This window comes from Nerophis lumbriciformis, linkage group LG27 (genome assembly GCF_033978685.3).
Source record: "Nerophis lumbriciformis linkage group LG27, RoL_Nlum_v2.1, whole genome shotgun sequence".
Taxonomy (NCBI): Eukaryota; Metazoa; Chordata; class Actinopteri; order Syngnathiformes; family Syngnathidae; genus Nerophis; species Nerophis lumbriciformis.
Genome location: NC_084574.2, coordinates 7,250,001 through 7,272,500, shown reverse-complemented (window position 1 = coordinate 7,272,500; position 22,500 = coordinate 7,250,001). Strand labels below are relative to the sequence as shown.

Sequence of the window (22,500 nt, the reverse complement as noted above, 5' to 3'; positions counted from 1 at the left end):
GTGCAGGCAGCAGGCAGACATGCTGGCTGGGCAGCCTTGATCCCAGTGGAGCACACTCCCTTATCTCACCCTTCTTCATCCAATACTTGTCTTCTTGCAAACGTCTTGTGACTATTAGCTAGTGACATAAGTGCATTACCCTTGTCTGGCTCAGTGGCCCATTGAGATAGGAGCAAAAAACAATCAAATCAACTTATGAGCAGTCAGGCACTAAAGGAGCTTCTCTCATCATCACACATAAGTAGGATCATGACCATCGTATCGTCTTGAAACCAAAAAAATGAGATGTCATATTTTTGAAGACAGAACCTGACACTCAGCTGTGCTTGTCAACCATTTCATTGGAAAAACTGAAATATAATACACCGTTACTACGAGATACAACTTTTAATTGGTTCTGTGGCGCAGCTGATTGGTTGATTGATTGAGAAGTTTATTGACATCTTAAAGAATTGCATCCATGTAATGCTTTAAAAAAGGCAAATGGATGGCACAAAAAGCCAAAAGGCTTGTTTCCATTGTGGTCCATTAAATATTCATCACATTTGATACATTCAATTATAACAGATCTATGACCTGTAACATGTATATAAAAAATGACGTTTAAAAAAAAAAAGATAATTTATGTACATATACACAGTATACATGTCAGGTGATTTGAAAAACAATATATACAAAAAATGGGGGGCCGTTAGGGGGTATATACACTATGTACCTGACACTATGTACATGACTGTGCACATGTTGACTCCAAGAGTGTGCAAAACAGAATGAGAAAATATATATACACACTATAACCACATATAAATATATATACACTATAACCACATATAAATATATATACACTATAACCACATATAAATACCAGTGACGTGCAGTCACTAAAGGCAGGTGAGGCCCCGAAAAAAAATGTAAAAAGAAAAAAAATTAATTAAATTGTTATATGTATCCAGTGATTATACTATAAAGTTATTTTCCATTTAACTTCACCAGTTTTAGATTATTTTTATTCAAAATCGCTGAATTTTCACATTTGCCGTTCAAATACTGAGAAGAGACGGTGCAGTGATCAGCAGCCAGTTGAGGCACGTCACTCAGTGCCTCAACATGGATTGCGGACTCTGCTAACTGCTGGCCTGCTGTGCAGTGAGACCGTATTGCTATATGAACTATATTATACATTTCCATAGTTTAGTTAGATGAGGTATATAATGTACAGTGTATTTTGTCAACAACTGTATGTGTGTAACGTATTTCTTGTGCTGAGCGATCATAAAACGGCTGCAAAAGACGCACTGGCTGAGGCTCCTGCACCCCCGCCGTAGAATTGTTATATCAACTAAAGCCCACACTTAAACTTTCCACGTGCAAGATTGAATCTATTTAAAAAAGTTATTTCATAAGAAGCCAAAAAGTGCAAAAACAATAATGTTCGTGTTGGAGGAATTGTGAATGACTGCTGGGCCACAACATTAGGTACACCTGCAGACTGCAGGTGTACCTAATTCACAACTCCTCCAACACGAACATTATTGTTTTTGCACTTTTTGGCTTCTTATTAAATAACTTTTGTAACCTATTTTCATGGGCTTTCCTCTTTGTGATGTTAAGTTCCTGTTATGCGCTGTTATACAGTATATGCCTTGAGCTCTTATTTTGAAGGCGCTAAGAGCGGAAGTGATGACACGTTGCGGAGGTTTTTGAAAGAAGGTAAATAAAGTGGTCCTCGTGTAAACTGGAGCCTCCGTGTTTGTTATTTTGTAGTTTCATACAGTATAGGCGACATTTATAAACCCTCGGTTACACTTTTTTAAATAGATTCAATCTTGCACGTGGAAAGTTGAAGTGGGGGCTTTAGTTGATATAACACTCCCGTCAGGGGGTTCATTAATCCAGCACAACAGCGGCGCATGGACTTCGTTTATAAGTAAAGGTAAGACCATAACGGTTTTTTTATTAAATGTGCTTTTTTGTGTGCTACAGATTGTATGTGTAAAGTTAAAGTTAAGTTAAAGTACCAATGATTGTCACACACACACTAGGTGTGGTGAAATTTGTCCTCTGCATTTGACCCACCCCCTTGATCACCCCCTGGGAGGTGAGGGGAGCAGTGGGCAGCAGCGGCGCCGCGCCCGGGAATCATTTTTGGTGATTTAACCCCCAATTCCAACCCTTGATGCTGAGTGCCAAGCAGGGAAGAATGCTGGTATGAGCTTTTAAACATAACCCGTTAACTGCTGCCAATCAAATGTTGAATAAGATACTCTTTAGGGTTCATATGTTTGTAAATCTGACTGTGACGAAGTCAGTGCCTCACCAGTCATGAACCTCACCGCACGTCACTGATAAATACATATACACTATAACCACATATAAATATATATACACTATAACCACGTATAAATATATATACACTATAACCACATATAAATATATATACACTATAACCACATATAAATATATATACACTATAACCACGTATAAATATTTATACACTATAACCACATATAAATATATATACACTATAACCACATATAAATATATATACACTATAACCACATATAAATATATATACACTATAACCACATATAAATATATATACACTATAACCACATATAAATATATATACACTATAACCACATATAAACCTGCTTGATGCTTCAAAGAGTTGCTGGGGATCAATTTTGGCTCAGATCAGGTAGAGCAGTGTTTTTCAACCACACTAGTGTGTCGTGAGATACAGTCTGGTGTGCCGTGGGAGATGATCTAATTTCACCTATTTTGGGTAAAAGATATTTTTTGCAAACCAGTAATTATAGTCTGCAAATGATGTGTTGTTGTTGAGTGTCTGTACTGTCTAGAGCTCGGCAGAGTAACCGTGTAATACTCTTCCATATCAGTAGGTGGCAGCAGGTAGCTAATTGCGTTGTAGATGTCGGAAACAGCGGGAGGCAGGGTGCAGGTAAAAAGGTATTTAATGCTTAAACAAAAAATAAACAAAAGCTAAGTGCCGCTAAGAAAGGGCATTGAAGCTTAGGGTAGGCTATGCAGAACGAAACTAAAACTGAACTGGCTACAAGGCAAACAAAAACAGAATGCTGGACGACAGCAAAGACTTGCTGTGGAGCAAAGATGGCGTCCACAATGTACATGACATGACAATCGACAATGTCCCCACGAAGAGGGAGAAAAACAAAGTAGATGCCGGAAATATCGCTCAAAGGAAGACCTGAAACTGCTACAGGAAAATACCAAAAAAAGAGAAAATCCACCAAAATTGGAGCGCAAGACAAGAAGTAAAACACTACACACAGTAAAACAGCAAAAAAGTCCAAATAAGTCAAGGCGTGATGTGACAGGTGGTGACAGTACACCTACTTTGAGACAAGAGCTATATTGATGCATGCGTGGTTATGCTTTAATGTCATATTCATCAATTGCGACAACGACTTTTTATTGTCAACTGAGTTTTGTTTTTTAATGATTTCTGCTGGTGGTGTGCCTCCGCATTTTATCCACGCAAAAAAGGTGCCTTGGCTCAAAAAAGATTGAAAAACACTGAGGTAGAGGTTGAGCTGAGCCATGATTTTATGGCAGTTTTAAAATTTAGTAGGGAAGTTGTAATTTTAAGGTCTGTTGGTAGTGCATTTCACTGTCCATCCATCCATCCATCCATCTTCTTCCGCTTATCCGAGGTCGGGTCGCGGGGGCAGCAGCCTAAGCAGGGAAGCCCAGACTTCCCTCTCCCCAGCCACTTCGTCCAGCCCCTCCCGGGGGATCCCGAGGCGTTCCCAGGCCAGCTGGGAGACATAGTCTTCCCAACGTGTCCTGGGTCTTCCCCGTGGCCTCCTACCGGTCGGACGTGCCCTAAACACCTCCCGAGGGAGGCGATCGGGTGGCATCCTGACCAGATGCCCGAACCACCTCATCTGGCTCCTCTCCATGTGGAGGAGCAGCGGCTTTACTTTGAGCTCCCCCCGAATGACAGAGCTTCTCACCCTATCTCTAAGGGAGAGCCCTGCCACCCGGCGGGGGAAACTCATTTCGGCCGCTTGTACCCGTGATCTTGTCCTTTCGGTCATAACCCAAAGCTCATGACCATAGGTGAGGATGGGAACGTAGATCGACCGGTAAATTGAGAGCTTTGCCTTCCGGCTCAGCTCCTTCTTCACCACAACGGATCGATACAGCGTCCGCATTACTGAAGACGCCGCACCAATCCGCCTGTCGATCTCACGATCCACTCTTCCCTCACTCGTGAACAAGACTCCGAGGTACTTGAACTCCTCCACTTGGGGCAGGGTCTCCTCCCCAACTCGGAGATGGCACTCCACCCTTTTCCGGGCGAGAACCATGGACTCGGACTTGGAGGTGCTGATTCTCATCCCAGTCGCTTCACACTCTGCTGCGAACCGATCCAGCGAGAGCTGAAGATCCTGGCCAGATGAAGCCATCAGGACCACATCATCTGCAAAAAGCAGAGACCTAATCCTGCAGCCACCAAACCGGATCCCCTCAACGCCTTGACTGCGCCTAGAAATTCTGTCCATAAAAGTTCTGAACAGAATCGGTGACAAAGGGCAACCTTGGCGGAGTCCAACCCTCACTGGAAACGTGTCCGACTTACTGCCGGCAATGCGGACCAAGCTCTGACACTGATCATACAGGGAGCGGAGCGCCAAAATCAGACAGTCCGATACCCCGTACTCTCTGAGCACTCCCCACAGGACTTCCCGAGGGACACGGTCGAATGCCTTCTCCAAGTCCACAAAGCACATGTAGACTGGTTGGGCAAACTCCCATGCACCCTCAAGGACCCTGCCGAGAGTATAGAGCTGGTCCACAGTTCCACGACCAGGACGAAAACCACACTGTTCCTCCTGAATCCGAGGTTCGACTATCCGGCGTAGCCTCCTCTCCTTAGTGCATTCCACTGTGTGGTGGCAAAATAGTAGAATGCATTTTTCCCCATGAGAGTTTAGAATTTGGGCGGGGGACGAGGTCTGAGGAAGTCCCTCTGGTGTGGTACCTGTGAGCATCACTTACTCTGGTCAAATAGTTGCACAGGTACTTGGGGACGGTTTCTCTGAGTATTTAGAATACCAGGCACATTGCAATTTGGTGTACTCCTCAACTCTAAGCCATCCCAATTTGATAAAGTGGGCTTGAGCTGGGTGAGTCCTGTATGGGAGGTTGAGCAGGAGTCTCACCAGCTTGTTTTGGGAAGTTTGCAGTTTTGCTTTTAGTGGTTTGGGGGAGAACTGGTGAACCATGAGGTGCAGGCGTAGTCAAAATGACACTGTATGAAAGCTCTTACTTTGAAAAACTCGTAACTCGAATCAAAGTCGCCCATTGAAATGAAATGAAATGACGTTTATCAGTGCATGGCCCCGTCCAAAACAGCACAATGTGTAACTTGTCTTTTAAAAAAGAAAAACTTGTATTTAATACATTTTGTATCAAAACAATATATACGAACAATTACTTACTAATTTTATGCAATAATGCAATATCAATGTACAGAAAGCGGTATATCCTTTGAGCTGCTTCTCCTTCAAATACACCATCAGAAGCAGCTTCTCTATATTTTCATGGATAAATGTTTCGATATCAGTGATACGTTCATACTGCTTTTATTGATTTATTTTTTTAATCCAATGAATATAATTTGTTTGTTTTTCTCAGCACTTTCCATCACACTCACTTTCTTCCTTACCACGGTTGTAAAAACAAAGTTTTGTCCATTTTTAGCTATAAGCTAAAAATGGACAAATCTTACAGCGTTTACTGTGACATTCATTATATCTGTACTGGTGGGGAGACTCTTAACACAAGTTTTTGCTCATAATCTAACACCCATGTGTCAAAATCAAGGCCCACGTTCCACTACCGGCCCGCGGATGAATGATCTACGGCCCCCGGGATGATATTTGATTAGTATTAGAACCGGCCCGCAGGCCACAGCCGCCTGCTGCTGTTTTGCAAGTTCCCAGGGACCCCATCAAGTAATAAAAATGGGGTCCCACAGTAAATTTGAGGCCCCACTTTTTTGTAAGCGTTTTGAAAACAAATGATAAAAGTATGCATTATCCTGTTATATCTCACATTCTATATTGTGTTTTGGAAAAAAGGTTGTCATGAACGTTACTGCGGTTATTCATTAAAGAAAATAATACAAAAGAAAACAAATGTTTATGAATATGTTCGGGCTTTCTGCTCCGCCGCTCCCCGTCTGTGGAACGCTCTCCTGACCACCTGAGGGCACCACAGACTGTGGATGCTTTTAAAAAAGGCTTAAAAACCCTTCTTTTTTTTAAAAGCCTTTTTTTTAGATTTATGCGTGCTAGTTCTGGCTATTAGGCTGTTCTAGTTTTTATTTTTATTTATTTATTTTATTATCTTCTTTTTTTTTAATACACTGTAGCACTTTGAGGTTGTTTGCTCAAAGTAAAGTGCTTTTTACAAATTAAATCTATTATTATTATTATTATTATTATTATTATGTAAAATTATTTAGTTAAACATTCATTCACTTCCTTTTTTCCTTCATAGATCTAAACTTTACGGCTGCCTGTATTTTTTTCTATATTTTTATTGTAATGTTTTTCAGAATGTGTTTGTTCTATTATTGGCCAAAGTAAGACAAATAAAACAATCTGAAATTGGCTTCGCTGGGCCCGAGCTCATCTAAGATGGACTGATGCAAAGTGGAAAAGTGTTCTGTGGTCTGACGAGTCCACATTTCAAATTGTTTTTGGAAACTGTGGACGTCGTGTCCTCCGGACCAAAGAGGAAAAGAACCATCCGGACTGTAATATGCGCAAAGTTGAAAAGCCAGCATATGTGATGGTATGGGGGTGTATTAGTGCCCAAGGCATGGGTAACTTACACATCTGTGAAGGCACCATTAATGCTGAAAGGTACATACAGGTTTTGGAGAAACACATCCATGCAACGTTATCATGGACGCCCCTGCTTATTTCAGCAAGACAATGCCAAGCCACGTGTTACAACAGCGTGGCTTCGTAGTAAAATATTGCTCGTACTACACTGGCCTGCCTGTAGTCCAGACTGGTCTCCCATTGAAAATGTGTGGCGCATTATGAAGCCTAAAATACCACAACGGAGACCCCGGACTGTTAAACAACTTAAGCTGTACATCAAGCAAGAATGGGAAATAATTCCACCTGAGAAGCTTCAAAAATGTGTCTCCTCAGTTCCCAAACGTTTACTGAGTGATGTTAAAAGGAAAGGCCATGTAACACAGTGGTAAAAATGCCCCTCTGACAACTTTTTTGCAACGTGTTGCTGCCAATAAATTCTAAGTTAATGATTATTTGCAAAAATAAATTAAGTTTTTCAGTTCCAACATTAAATATCTTGTCTTTGCAGTCTATTCAATTGAATATAAGTTGGAAATGATTTGCAAATCATTGTATTCTGTGCAAACTTAACTGGTTTTGGGTTTTGTATTAAATTCATGGAAATGTGTGCAAAAGGGGAACATAAGTGCCCTAAAATAAAGGAGCTGGTCAGATCTCTAGATGAGGTGACTCGCTGCGGTCAGCCAAATTTTTACAATTGTCTGCATTACTTTATTTACAATAAATAAATAATCGATTATTAACATTTACCAATCGATTTTGCAATGCATCTAAAAAACGATTATTTCCCCCATTTCTAGTAGCAGCCTTATTTTTCATAGCGCAATCTAAGGTCATTTCTTGATGCTGTCTGCAATTTAACATCAGCATAGCCTTTAGAGACTAGAAAGATGCCTTGTTTTGGGGTGACGTCATAGGTGGACCGTAAAAGCAAAATATATATCCGCGCTAAAAGAAAATAAGCGCCCCCTAGTGTACGCGAGGCACATGACATGTGACCAATAGTCCCATTAGAGCTGGCCTGGGCAATTATTTTGACTCGGGGGCCACATTTAGAGACAAAAAATGTGTCTGGGGGCCGGTATATCCATTTTTAGGAACACTAATACAAATTCTCACAACAATGTCTGATTGAATGCTAAAAACGTTATGAAATTTAACATTTTTCTATGAACGATAAAACACTGAATATTGACAAAATATGAACGTCACACCCCCTTTCGAACGACATATTTTACAATCAAGTGAAACGCAACAAAAATGCAACAAACAGTGAAATATGAACACGAAGGGTACAAAATAAACCCACCTACAATCTGATACATCACTAAGCTTTAGAACTTTGTTGTGAAAATCTTCGTCCGCGTCTGTGGAAATGCTTCCCGCCCACACTGCTTGGTGCCTCGTCTGAGCTGCTGTGACGTAGATGACCATAGTAACTAATTAGATGACCATAGTAACTAATTAGATGACCATAGTAACTGATATATGTCAGGTTTGTCCCTGACAGTTTGATTATGTTTTCGTTTTTCCCTCTGTGTTTGTCTTTATTTCCTGTCAGCGCTTTTATTTCGGTTGTTTCCTGCACCAGTCCTGCCTTCTCTGCACCTTGGGGTTTGTCACCAACACCATGTGACAGAATACTCCAGCCTAACACGAACCCCGCGGAGATTTCGATGGCAGAGAGGCTTAACAACGCTTTAACATTGATGGCTGAATCCAAAAAAAAAGCTTTGCCTCTTTTTGTGATCCCTCCCACCCATCTCTGTCACATGGTGTTGGTGACGAACCCCAAGATGCAGAGAAGGCAGGATTCTCTTTGAGAAATCAGACTAATCAAGTGCATGGAAAGGTAGTCATTGTGAATTTGTACTTATCGCCTTTTTGTTTCGCTTTATTTTCGTACTGAAAAATCGTATTTTCAAATACATGCACCATCTGTTACACTCCAAGTGAGTAGCAGGAGTTGTTTGCTCAGAAAATGTAGCCTGCTTGCTGGAGGTAATAGTGTTGCAGGAGGAGACCACACCCACTTGTTTGGAGGCAGGAAATGTATACGTGTATGTTTTGTCATCATAGAGCATCTTTGGTTTCACTGCTTTGCCGCATACATTATGACCACTGCGGAGCATATCGTATACAGCTCTAAATAACCTCGCTTCCCTCTCCTGCTTCTCAGATGTCATGGCGTCCTCAGTACCGCAGCTCCAAGTTCCGGCACGTGTTTGGAAAAGCCGCCACCAAGGAGAACTGCTTTGACGGCGTGCCCATCACACGCAGCGTCCAGGACAACACCTTCTGCGCCGTCAACCCTCAGTTCCTGGCCGTCATCACCGAGTGCGCCGGCGGTGGCGCCTTCCTGGTCCTGACCATCCATCATGTGAGGGTGTAACAAAAATGTACAAACCCCGTTTCCATATGAGTTGGGAAATTGTGTTAGATGTAAATATAAACGGAATACAATGATTTGCAAATCCTTTTCAACCCATATTCAATTGAATGCACTACAAAGACAACATATTTGATGTTCAAACTCATAAACTTTTTTTTTTTTTTTGCAAATAATAATTAACTTAGAATGTCATGGCTGCAACACGTGCCAAAGTAGTTGGGAAAGGGCATGTTCACCACTGTGTTACATGGCCTTTCCTTTTAACAACACTCAGTAAACGTTTGGGAACTGAGGAGACACATTTTTTAAGCTTCTCAGGTGGAATTCTTTCCCATTCTTGCTTGATGTACAGCTTAAGTTGTTCAACAGTCCGGGGGTCTCCGTTGTGCTATTTTAGGCTTCATAATGTACCACACATTTTCAATGGGAGACAGGTCTGGACTACAGGCAGACCAGTTTAGTACCCGCACTCTTTTACTACGAAGCCACACTGTTGTAACACGTGGCCTGGCATGAAATAAGCAGGGGCGTCCATGTTAACGTTGCTTGGATGGCAACATATGTTGCTCCAAAACCTGTATGTATCTTTCAACATTAATGGTGCCTTCACAGATGTGTAAGTTACCCATGTCTTGGGCACGAATACACCCCCATACCATCACACATGCTGGCTTTTCAACTTTGCGCCTAGAACAGTCCGGATGGTCCGTTTCCTCTTTGTTCCAGAGGACACCACGTCCACAGTTTCCAAAAACTATTTGAAATGTGGTCTCGTCAGACCACAGAACGCTTTTCCACTTTGCATCGGTCCATCTTAGATGAGCTCGGACCCAGCGAAGCCGGCGGCGTTTCTGGGTGTTGTTGATAAATGGCTTTCGCTTTGCATAGTAGAGTTTTAACTTGCACTTACAAATGTAGCGACCAACTCTCCCGTCCAAAGGCAAAACCCAGTAACTCAATTTTGGTCAAAACTGAGCTGATAATAATTTTGGAGTTACTAGGACATTCTGAACGAAAATTGCAGGCTGGAATTGCGGATACCAATTAACATCAACAAAGCAGAAATCAAATCTCTGTGAATGGATGGGACTTTAATATAAAATAGATTGGTTTTCGTTTGTTTTATCAAAATCAGCTAGAAGTGAGTTACTAGGTTCTGCTTTTGGACGGGAGAACTGTAGTTACTGACAGTGGGTTTCTGAAGTGTTCCTGAGCCCATGTGGTGATATCCTTTACACACGGATGTCGCTTTTTGATGCAGTACAGCCTGAGGGATCCAAGGTCACAGGCATTGCTGCTTACGTGCAGTGATTTCTGCAGATTCTCTGAACCTTTTCAGAATCTCAATGGGAGACAGGTCTGGACTACAGGCAGGCCAGTCTAGTACCTGCACTCTTTTACTACGAAGCCACACTGTTGTAACACGTGGCCTGGCATGAAATAAGCAGGGGCGTCCATGTTAACATTGCTTGGATGGCAACATATGTTGCTCCAAAACCTGTATGTACCTTTCAGCATTAATGGTGCCTTCACAGATGTGTAAGTTACCCATGTCTTGGGCACTAATACACCCCCATACCATCACACATGCTGTCTTTTCAACTTTGCGCCTAGAACAGTCCGGATGGTTCTTTTCCTCTTTGTTCCAGAGGACACCACATCCACAGTTTCCAAAAACTATTCGAAATGTGGTCTCGTCAGACCACAGAACGCTTTTCCACTTTGCATCGGTCCATCTTAGATGAGCTCGGACCCAGCGAAGCCGGCGGCGTTTCTGGGTGTTGTTGATAAATGGCTTTCGCTTTGCATAGTAGAGTTTTTAACTTGCACTTACAGATGTAGCGACCAACTGTAGTTACTGACAGTGGGTTTCTGAAGTGTTCCTGAGCCCATGTGGTGATATCCTTTACACACTGATGTCGGTTTTTGATGCAGTACAGCCTGAGGGATCCAAGGTCACGGGCATTGCTGCTTACGTGCAGTGATTTCTCCAGATTCTCTGAACCTTTTCAGAATCAGAATAGTTTTATTGCCACAAACTAGGATTTTTTTTGGTACAATCGTGCAACATAAAACACAGAGTAGGTAATAAAAATTAGCTGTAACTGAGCTATCAGATCTTGATTTTGATCTTTTGATGATATTACGGAGCGTAGATGGTGAAATCCCTATAACCCTTGCAATAGCTCGTTGAGAAATGTTGTTCTTAAACTGTTCAACAATTTGCTCACGCATTCGTTGACAAAGTGGTGACCCTCGCCCCATCCTTGTTTGTGAATGACTTAGCATTTCATGGAATCTACTTTTATACCCAATCAAGGCACCCACCTGTTCCCAATTAGCCTGTTCACCCGTGGGATGTTCCAAATAAGTGTTTGATGAGCATTCCTCAACTTTCTCAGTCTTTTTTGCCACTTGTGCCAGCTTTTTTGAAACATGTTGCAGGCATCAAATTCCAAATGAGCAAATATTTGCAAAAAATAACAAAGTTTACCAGTTACGACGTTAAGTATCGTGTCTTTGCAGTCTATTCAATTGAATATAAGTTGAAAAGGATTTGCAAATCATTGTATTCTGTTTTTATTTACCTTTTACACAACGTGACAACTTCACTGCTTTGGGGTTTTGTAAAAGATGGCAGACAAAGTCAACCCGGCTTATGTTTTCCAGTATTAGTATCAGATGCACAGGTTGTGTGAAGTTGAATACTCCATAATTACTTCTGCCGCTCTGTTGTGTTAAAAATGTTTTTTACGTTAGCCGAGATGTCTTCTAATAATATGCATGTCGTTCCATTATTATACCTTATGGTGCTCTGTATGAAACGCATTGGCCAACATGTGGCTATTTGGTAGGATATCTGTGTGAAAATATATGTATTTATTTTCATAATTTGTATTATGGTTTTATCTTCAATTCAAACAGTGTTTCTTAACCATTGTTGGGCCATGAGCGCCCCCTAGAGGGCCGTCAATAAATATGCTTTTCAGCTGCGGTCTATTGTAATACACTTTTCTACCACTTGTGGCAGTAATGACAATATCAAACAAACAGAAGAAGTCTGGAGCTAAAGTCATAGAAAAGTTTCTTAAGCGCAAAAATTATGACTAAAGTGGTGAAGCTGTATTTTCATTTGCACTTTAATACTATTGACTATTTAAGAAACACATTAATTAGTTTATTTTAGCACAAAATAATTGTATGTATATTAATTTGTTGTCAGTTATTTAAGAGTGCCCTCTTATGCAGTATAAGTGTTTAGTACTTAAATAAGTATTTGTGATTAACACATGATTTTATATAATTTGACAAGGTTGTGAACGGTTAGTAGGTTTGATATAATTATTGAATATTCTTAAAAATCAAGAGTAAAATGACTAATTCAGTGTTAATAATTGAGTGGGCTCCCAGCCCCTCTGAAGTGGGAGAGTTGGGCCCCGATGTCAAAAAGGTTAAGAATCTCTGATTTAAGTGATTTTTTTGGATGATCATTTTTTTCAAATGTTTGGGTATATTATTTTATTTACTTAACTTTTCCCCTTAATTTTTATGTTACTTTTTTGTACACTTAATATCATTATTTTTAAACCTTTGGTTGTTTTAATAACTACCGTATTTTTCGGACTATAAGTCGCAGTTTTTTTCATAGTTTGGCCGGGGGTGCGACTTATACTCAGGAGCGACTTATGTGTGAAATGATTAACACATTAGCGTAAAATATCAAATAATATTATTGATCTCATTCACGTAAGAGACTAGACGTATAAGATTTCATGGGAATTAGCGATTAGGAGTGACAGATTGTTTGGTAAACGTATAGCATGTTCTATATGTTATAGTTATTTGAATGACTCTTACCATAATATGTTACGTTAACATACCAGTTGGTTATTTATGCCTCATATAACGTACACTTATTCAGCCTGTTGTTCACTATTCTTTATTTATTTTAAATTGCCTTTCAAATGTCTATTCTTGGTGTTGGCTTTTATCAAATACATTTCCCCAAAAAATGCGACTTATACTCCAGTGCGACTTATATATGTTTTTTTTTCCTTCTTTATTATGCATTTTCGGTCAGTGCGACTTATACTCCGGAGCGACTTATACTCCAAAACATACGGTAGTTTTATTGGTAATTATAATAATAATTATTATAAAATATCTTGCAATTGTAATAATAATACCAACAATAATAATAATCATAAATCAATACATATTTTGTTGTTATAGTAATGATTAAAAAATATTGTTTTATTAAATTAAAAAATGTAATATTAATATTATATTATTCTTATTAGGTCATATATATGTTTTTTTTTTTTTTTAAATACCAAAAAAGTAAAGGAAACAATTTATATGATTTAATGATAATAGCAAAAAGTAGTAAAAAAAAACAAACACACATTATCATTATTATTATTGTCTGTTTTCACCGCTATAAATCATGTGTCCATAATATTTTTTTATCAAGAATAAGACAGTTTTTAATAAATATTTCGACTATTCAATAATATATATGAAAAAAAAATATTTAGAAAAACTGTCTGTCTCCAAATATCAACTGTACAAATGTTCTGAATTTTAAATGAATATTTTGTTTTTATTTTTATGTTTCCTCCATCAGACGGGTAAAGTTGACCCTCACCACCCTCGAGTGACGGGCCACAGAGGCAACGTGTTAGACATCAAATGGAATCCCTTCAACGACTACTGCATCGCCTCCTGCTCGGAAGACACCACGGTTTGTATTAACACACACACACACACACACACACACACACACATGTGCACAAAGTAGGTTTACTGATAAGTACATGGGAGTAGCGGTAAGATCATTTTCTGGCCTCGCTATGGGTTTAAAGAGGAACTAGGAGTCATTCCACAGATTCCTCAGCACTGTGCTGGTAGTTGAGAATACTGTAAATCACATTTGCCTCTGAAATGATGTCAGCGTTGTAGCACGCAGCGCTATTACACAAATATGACATTTTCTTTCTCAAGTTATACTAAAGATATTCTACTGAATTGTTTTGGGGTCCGCATTTCCATCAAGCTAAAGACCAAGGTGCCAAACTTCTCCATTTACTATTATTATTATTATTTTGTATATTCTGAAGAACCTGCGTCCTCTACAGTGGACGTTTGATTTTGGTCTATTTTTTGTGTCAGACTTACAGGAGTGCTCTGCTATTAAAAATAGTTAAAGATCCTCTCTATGACACCACTCCAGTGCTTTTAATCACAGGCTTTTTTGACTGAATTCCAGTTGAATAGCCCAAATGGTTAAAAAACAGAGGACCTAAAATAGAACCTTGAGGAACACCACTAGTATAACTAAAGACGTTTAAAAAACGACTGACTGCATCTGAAATAAACAAACTATAGCAACACCTCAGTTAAATAAATGACATTATAAAAAACATATGCAACTGCCGAAAAAAGGAGAGGAGTTAAAGGGGTGCCTTGAAGAACACCTCAGATATGTAAATCACAAGTTTGGTTGTTTAGGAACCAGTGTTCTATGTTTGCTTGCAAAGTTTAAAATGTCAATGCAAGGATCTGCCGATGTGTTTACAGTGGTCGACGTTCCTCTGTACAACAGGAGCACGCTACTGTTTTTAGGAGTTTACTGCAAAAATATTTGTCTCCCAAGTTTTCAATTGAACTCCGGGGGCCGGATTTGGCCACCGGGCCCGCCAGTTGACTAGCCTTGCTATAAATACTATATTGACTTAGATTCATTATTATTAACACATTTGATTTGAGCCTTTTTGTTTGTTTGTTTGTTTTTTTTAAATCTAGCAATTCATTAAAATATATTCAAAAATAATGTATTGACATCTAATTGAATAAAAGTCAAATATTTGATATTTAATTTTAATAATAATAATAATAATTGCATAATTTCATAATATATTTAATTTTAAATATTTATTTAAACAATTATTTTAAAAATGTATATGTAGTAGGTAATGAAATAATTTTCTTGAAAGGTAAAATATGAAAATGAAATACAATTTTAATATAAAAATGTTTAACAATTATGCAGGCAAGTTAAGCCCTATTTTATTAAAAACAATTTTTTTAATTATCCAGTTATTTAGCCATTATTTCAATACATTTTGTTCATAGACTTTTTTTTCTTCCTTTTTTTGTTAACTCTCCATCAAAATCCAAATTCATAAGACAAAAATAATTAGACTAAAAATGCCTATAAACTATATTTCACATTTAAATGAAATTTCCGTAAATGCATTTACTTCTTAATGTGCTCCATTAGTATGCAAATGACTTAGATTAATTATTATTAACACATTTAATTTTAGCCATTTTTTATTTTTTCTGTTTTAAATCTAGCAATTCATTAAAATATATTCAATCTATTAAAAATAATGTATTGAAATCTAATTGAATAAAAGTCAAATATTTGATATTTAATTTGAATAATAATAATAATTGCATAATTTCATAATATATTTAATTTTAGATATTTATTTAAAAATGTATTTTAAAAATGTATATGTACTAGGTAATGAAATAATTTTCTTGAAAGGTAAAATATGAAAATTAAATACAATTTTTATATAAAAATGTTTTACAATTATGGAGGCAAAGTTAGCACTATTTTATTAAAACGTTTTTTTTTAATTATCCAGTTATTTAGCCATTATTTTAATAAATTTTGTTCATAGACTTTTTTTTACTATTTTTTTAACTCCATCAAAATCCAAATTCATAAGACAAAAATAATTAGACTAAAAATGACTATAAACTATATTTCACATTTAAATGAAATAATTTCCGTAAATGCATTTACTTCTTAATATGCTCCATTAGTATGCAAATGACTTAGATTAATTATTAACACATTTAATTTTAGCCATTTTTTATTTTTTCTGTTTTAAATCATTATTAATCATAAATTAAAAAATAATGAATTGAAATCTAATTGAATAAAAGTCAAATATTTGATATTTAATTTTAATAATAATGATAAATGCATAATTTCATAATATATTTAATTTTAGATATTTATTTAAAAATGTATTTTAAAAATGTATTTTAAAAATGTATATGTACTAGGTAATGAAATAATTTTCTTGAAAGGTAAAATATGAAAATGAAATACAATTTTAATATAAAAATGTTTAACAATTATGGAGGCAAGGTTAGCACTATTTTATTAAAACGGTTTTTTTTTTAATTATCCAGTTATTTAGCCATTATTTCAATACATTTTGTTCATAGACTTTTTTTTTTAAACTTTTTTTTTAACTCTCCATCAAAATCCAAATTCATAAGACAAAAATAATTAGACTAAAAATGCCTATAAACTATATTTCACATTTAAATGAAATTTCCGTAAATGCATTTACTTCTTAATGTGCTCCATTAGTATGCAAATGACTTAGATTAATTATTATTATTAACACATTTAATTTTAGCCATTTTTTATTTTTTCTGTTTTAAATCTAGGAATTCATTAAAATATATTCAATCTATTAAAAATAGTGTATTGAAATCTAATTGAATAAAAGTCAAATATTTGATATTTAATTTTAATAATAATAATAATTGCATAATTTCATAATATATTTAATTTTAGATATTTATTTAAAACATTATTTAAAAAATGTATATGTACTAGGTAATGAAATAATTTTCTTGAAAGGTAAAATATGAAAATGAAATACAATTTTAATAGAAAAATGTTTAACAAATATGGAGGCAAGGTTAGCCCTATTTTATTAAAAACGTTTTCTTTAATTATCCAGTTATTTAGCCATTAATTCAATAAATGTTGTTCTTCGACTTTTTTCTTTCTTTTTTTTTAACTCTCCATCAAAATCCAAATTCATAAGACAACAATAATTAGACTAAAAATGACTATAAACTATATTTCACATTTAAATGAAATAATTTACGTAAATGCATTTACTTCTTAATGTGCTCCATTAGTATGCAAATGACTTAAATTAATTATTATTAACACATTTAATTTTAGCCATTTTTAATTTTTTCTGTTTTAAATCTAGCAATTCATTAAAATATATTCAGTCTATTAAAAATATTGTATTGAAATCTAATTGAATAAAAGTCAAATATTTTATATTTAATTTTAATAATAATAATAATTGTATATTTTCATAATATATTTAATTTTAAATATTTATTTAAACATTTATTTTAAAAATGTATATGTAGTAGGTAATGAAATAATTTTCTTGAAAGATAAAATATGAAAATGAAATACAATTTTAATATAAAAATGTTTAACAAATATGGAGGCAAGGTTAGCCCTATTTTATTAAAAACGTTTTCTTTAATTATCCAGTTATTTAGCCATTAATTCAATAAATGTTGTTCTTAGACTTTTTTCTTTCTTTTTTTTAACTCTCCATCAAAATCCAAATTCATAAGACAACAATAATTAGACTAAAAATGACTATAAACTATATTTCACATTTAAATGAAATAATTTACGTAAATGCATTTACTTCTTAATGTGCTCCATTAGTATGCAAATGACTTAGATTAATTATTATTAACATATTTAATTGTAGCCATTTTTATTTTTTTCTGTTTTAAATCTAGGAATTCATTAAAATATATTCAATCTATTAAAAATAATGTATTGAAATCTAATTGAATAAAAGTCAAATATTTTATATTTAATTTTAATAATAATAATAATTGCATAATTTCATAATATATTTAATTTTAGATATTTATTAAAACATTTATTTTAAAAATGTATATGTACTAGGTAATGAAATAATTTTCTTGAAAGGTATAATATGAAAATGAAATACAATTTTAATATAAAAATGTTTAACAATTATGGAGGCAAGGTAAGCACTATTTTATTAAAAAGTTGTTTTTTTAATTATCCAGTTATTTAGCCATTATTTCAATAAATTTTGTTCATAGAATTTTTTTTTAAATATTTTTTTAACTCCCCATCAAAATCCAAATTCATAAGACAAAAATGATTAGACTAAAAATGACTATAAACTATATTTCACATTTAAATGAAATAATTTCCGTAAATGCATTTACTTCTTAATGTGCTCCATTAGTATGCAAATTACTTAAATTAATTATTATTAACACATTTAATTGTAGCCATTTTTTATTTTTTCTGTTTTAAATCTAGGAATTCATTAAAATATATTCAGTCTATTAAAAATAATGTATTGAAATCTAATTGAATAAAACTCGAATATTTGATATTTAATTTTAATAATAATAATAATTGTATAATTTCATAATATATTTAATTTTAGATATTTATTTAAAAAAATATTTTAAAAATGTATGTGTACTACGTAATGAAATAATTTTCTTGAAAGGTAAAATATGAAAATGAAATACAATTTTAATATAAAAATGTTTAACAAATATGGAGGCAAGGTTAGCCCTATTTTATTAAAAACATATTTTTTTTAATTATCCAGTTATTTAGCCATTAATTCAATAAATGTTGTTCATAGACTTTTTTCTTTCTTTTTTTTTAACTCCATCAAAATCCAAATTCATAAGACAAAAATAATTAGACTAAAAATGACTATAAACTATATTTCACATTTAAATGAAATAATTTACGTAAATGCATTTACTTCTTAATGTGCTCCATTAGTATGCAAATGACTTAAATTAATTATTATTAACACATTTAATTTTAGCCATTTTTAATTTTTTCTGTTTTAAATCTAGCAATTCATTAAAATATATTCAGTCTATTAAAAATATTGTATTGAAATCTAATTGAATAAAAGTCAAATATTTTATATTTAATTTTAATAATAATAATAATTGTATATTTTCATAATATATTTAATTTTAAATATTTATTTAAACATTTATTTTAAAAATGTATATGTAGTAGGTAATGAAATAATTTTCTTGAAAGATAAAATATGAAAATGAAATACAATTTTAATATAAAAATGTTTAACAAATATGGAGGCAAGGTTAGCCCTATTTTATTAAAAACGTTTTCTTTAATTATCCAGTTATTTAGCCATTAATTCAATAAATGTTGTTCTTAGACTTTTTTCTTTCTTTTTTTTTAACTCTCCATCAAAATCCAAATTCATAAGACAACAATAATTAGACTAAAAATGACTATAAACTATATTTCACATTTAAATGAAATAATTTACGTAAATGCATTTACTTCTTAATGTGCTCCATTAGTATGCAAATGACTTAGATTAATTATTATTAACATATTTAATTGTAGCCATTTTTATTTTTTTCTGTTTTAAATCTAGGAATTCATTAAAATATATTCAATCTATTAAAAATAATGTATTGAAATCTAATTGAATAAAAGTCAAATATTTTATATTTAATTTTAATAATAATAATAATTGCATAATTTCATAATATATTTAATTTTAGATATTTATTAAAACATTTATTTTAAAAATGTATATGTACTAGGTAATGAAATAATTTTCTTGAAAGGTATAATATGAAAATGAAATACAATTTTAATATAAAAATGTTTAACAATTATGGAGGCAAGGTAAGCACTATTTTATTAAAAAGTTGTTTTTTTAATTATCCAGTTATTTAGCCATTATTTCAATACATTTTGTTCATAGAATTTTTTTAAAATATTTTTTTAACTCCCCATCAAAATCCAAATTCATAAGACAAAAATAATTAGACTAAAAATGACTATAAACTATATTTCACTTTTAAATGAAATAATTTCCGTAAATGCATTTACTTCTTAATGTGCTCCATTAGTATGCAAATGACTTAGATTAATTATTATTAACACATTTAATTGTAGCCATTTTTTATTTTTTCTGTTTTAAATCTAGGAATTCATTAAAATATATTCAATCTATTAAAATAATGTATTGAAATCTAATTGAATAAAAGTCAAATATTTGATATTTAATTTTAATAATAATAATAATTGTATAATTTCATAATATATTTAATTTTAGATATTTATTTAAAAAAATATTTTAAAAATGTATATGTACTAGGTAATGAAATAATTTTCTTGAAAGGTAAAATATGAAAATGAAATACAATTTTAATATAAAAATGTTTAACAAATATGGAGGCAAGGTTAGCCCTATTTTATTAAAAACATATTTTTTTAAATTATCCAGTTATTTAGCCATTAATTCAATAAATGTTGTTCATCGACTTTTTTCTTTCTTTCTTTTTTAACTCTCCATCAAAATCCAAATTCATAAGACAAAAATAATTAGACTAAAAATGACTATAAACTATATTTCACTTTTAAATGAAATAATTTCCGTAAATGCATTTACTTCTTAATGTGCTCCATTAGTATGCAAATGACTTAGATTAATTATTATTAACACATTTAATTTTAGCCATTTTTTATTTTTTCTGTTTTAAATCTAGGAATTCATTAAAATATATTCAATCTATTAAAAATAATGTATTGAAATCTAATTGAATAAAAGTCAAATATTTGATATTTAATTTTAATAATAATAATAATTGCATAATTTCATAATATATTTAATTTTAGATGTTTATTTAAAAAATTATTTTAAAAATGTATATGTACTAGGTAATTAAATAATTTTCTTGAAAGGTAAAATATGAAAATGAAATACAATTTTAATATAAAAATGTTTAACAAATATGAAGGCAAGGTTAGCCCTATTTTATTAAAAACATATTTTTTTTTAATTATCCAGTTATTTAGCCATTAATTCAATAAATGTTGTTCATAGACTTTTTTCTTTCTTTTTTTTTTAACTCCATCAAAATCCAAATTCATAAGACAAAAATAATTAGACTAAAAATGACTATAAACTATATTTCACATTTAAATGAAATTTCCGTAAATGCATTTACTTCTTATTGTGCTCCATTAGTATGCAAATGACTTAGATTAATTATTATTAACACATTTAATTTTAGCCAATTTTAATTTTTTCTGTTTTAAATCTAGCAATTCATTAAAATATATTCAGTCTATTAAAAATAATGTATTGAAATCTAATTGAATAAATGTCTAATATTTTATATTTAATTTTAATAATAATAATAATTGTATATTTTCATAATATATTTTAAATATTTATTTAAACATTTATTTTAAAAATGTATATGTAGTAGGTAATGAAATAATTTTCTTGAAAGGTAAAATATGAAAATGAAATACAATTTTAATATAAAAATGTTTAACAATTATGCAGGCAAGTTAAGCCCTATTTTATTAAAAACAATTTTTTTAATTATCCAGTTATTTAGCCATTATTTCAATAAAAAAAAATTCTTCCTTTTTTTGTTAACTCTCCATCAAAATCCAAATTCATAATTAGACTAAAAATGACTATAAACTATATTTCACATTTAAATGAAATAATTTCCATAAATGCATTTACTTCTTAATGTGCGCCATTAGTATGCAAATGTGCAAAAAAAAAAAAAAGAGTAGATAATGGAAGACCTCCATACAGGTGAAGGTGTGGGAGATCCCCCCTCACGGCCTACGGAAGAACCTGACCGTACCTTGGAAGGAGCTCCAGGGTCACAGTCGCAGGGTGGGCCTGGTTGAGTGGCACCCCACCGCCAACAACATCCTCTTCAGCACGGCGTACGACTACAAGGTAAACCTTCCATAGGAATAATGATCTGTCTTCCCATCTGTCATGATAAAAAGATGACAAGATAGGGCTTGGCGATAAAATGATATCAATATATTATCGATGTAAGTCAAAAATGCATTACATAGAGAAGTTAAAAAAAATTTTTCCCTCTCTGTCTGAAAAAAACGGAAGGTTGGTTGCATGAACAAAGGCAATCAGGTAACGGTATTGACTATCAAGTTTGGTAGCGCCACGTTGTCTCGCGGTTGATTCTTTGCATGGAGTGAGAAGAGAAAGTAAACATGAGGGCTGCGGAGAGCGACGAAATTGTGGATAAAAACTGGAAAAGTCACCTCAGCAGTTTTTTTGTTTTTTATAAACGGACCATAGTCTACTCGTAATCAGTAATACCACACCACTCTAGCTGCGCCCACCCTTTAGAGCACAACTGTAACTTCTTGGCACTAAACCTGCAGAGAATAGTTCTTCTCAGGTTTCGCTATGTTTACATTTTCACACTTTGCACTATTTTTTCATACTTCATTAAGCATTTATTCTGTATTTTTAATTTTGCACCTTCATTTTTAGACAGACCTGGTCAAATTAAGGCCCGTTAAACTTT

At 33.5% G+C, this 22,500-nt stretch overlaps 1 protein-coding gene across 1 annotated transcript in view; it reads left to right on the top strand.

Annotated features, from left to right (window-relative positions):
• Positions 1-22,500, top strand: part of coro2aa (coronin 2Aa) — an 85,316-nt gene that overhangs the window by 30,518 nt on the left and 32,298 nt on the right. The window contains exons 2-4 of the mRNA XM_061922959.2: positions 9,064-9,264; positions 13,904-14,020; positions 21,750-21,899. Of these exons, the coding sequence (XP_061778943.1) occupies positions 9,064-9,264; positions 13,904-14,020; positions 21,750-21,899 (468 nt within the window). The remainder of the gene's footprint in view (positions 1-9,063; positions 9,265-13,903; positions 14,021-21,749; positions 21,900-22,500) is intronic.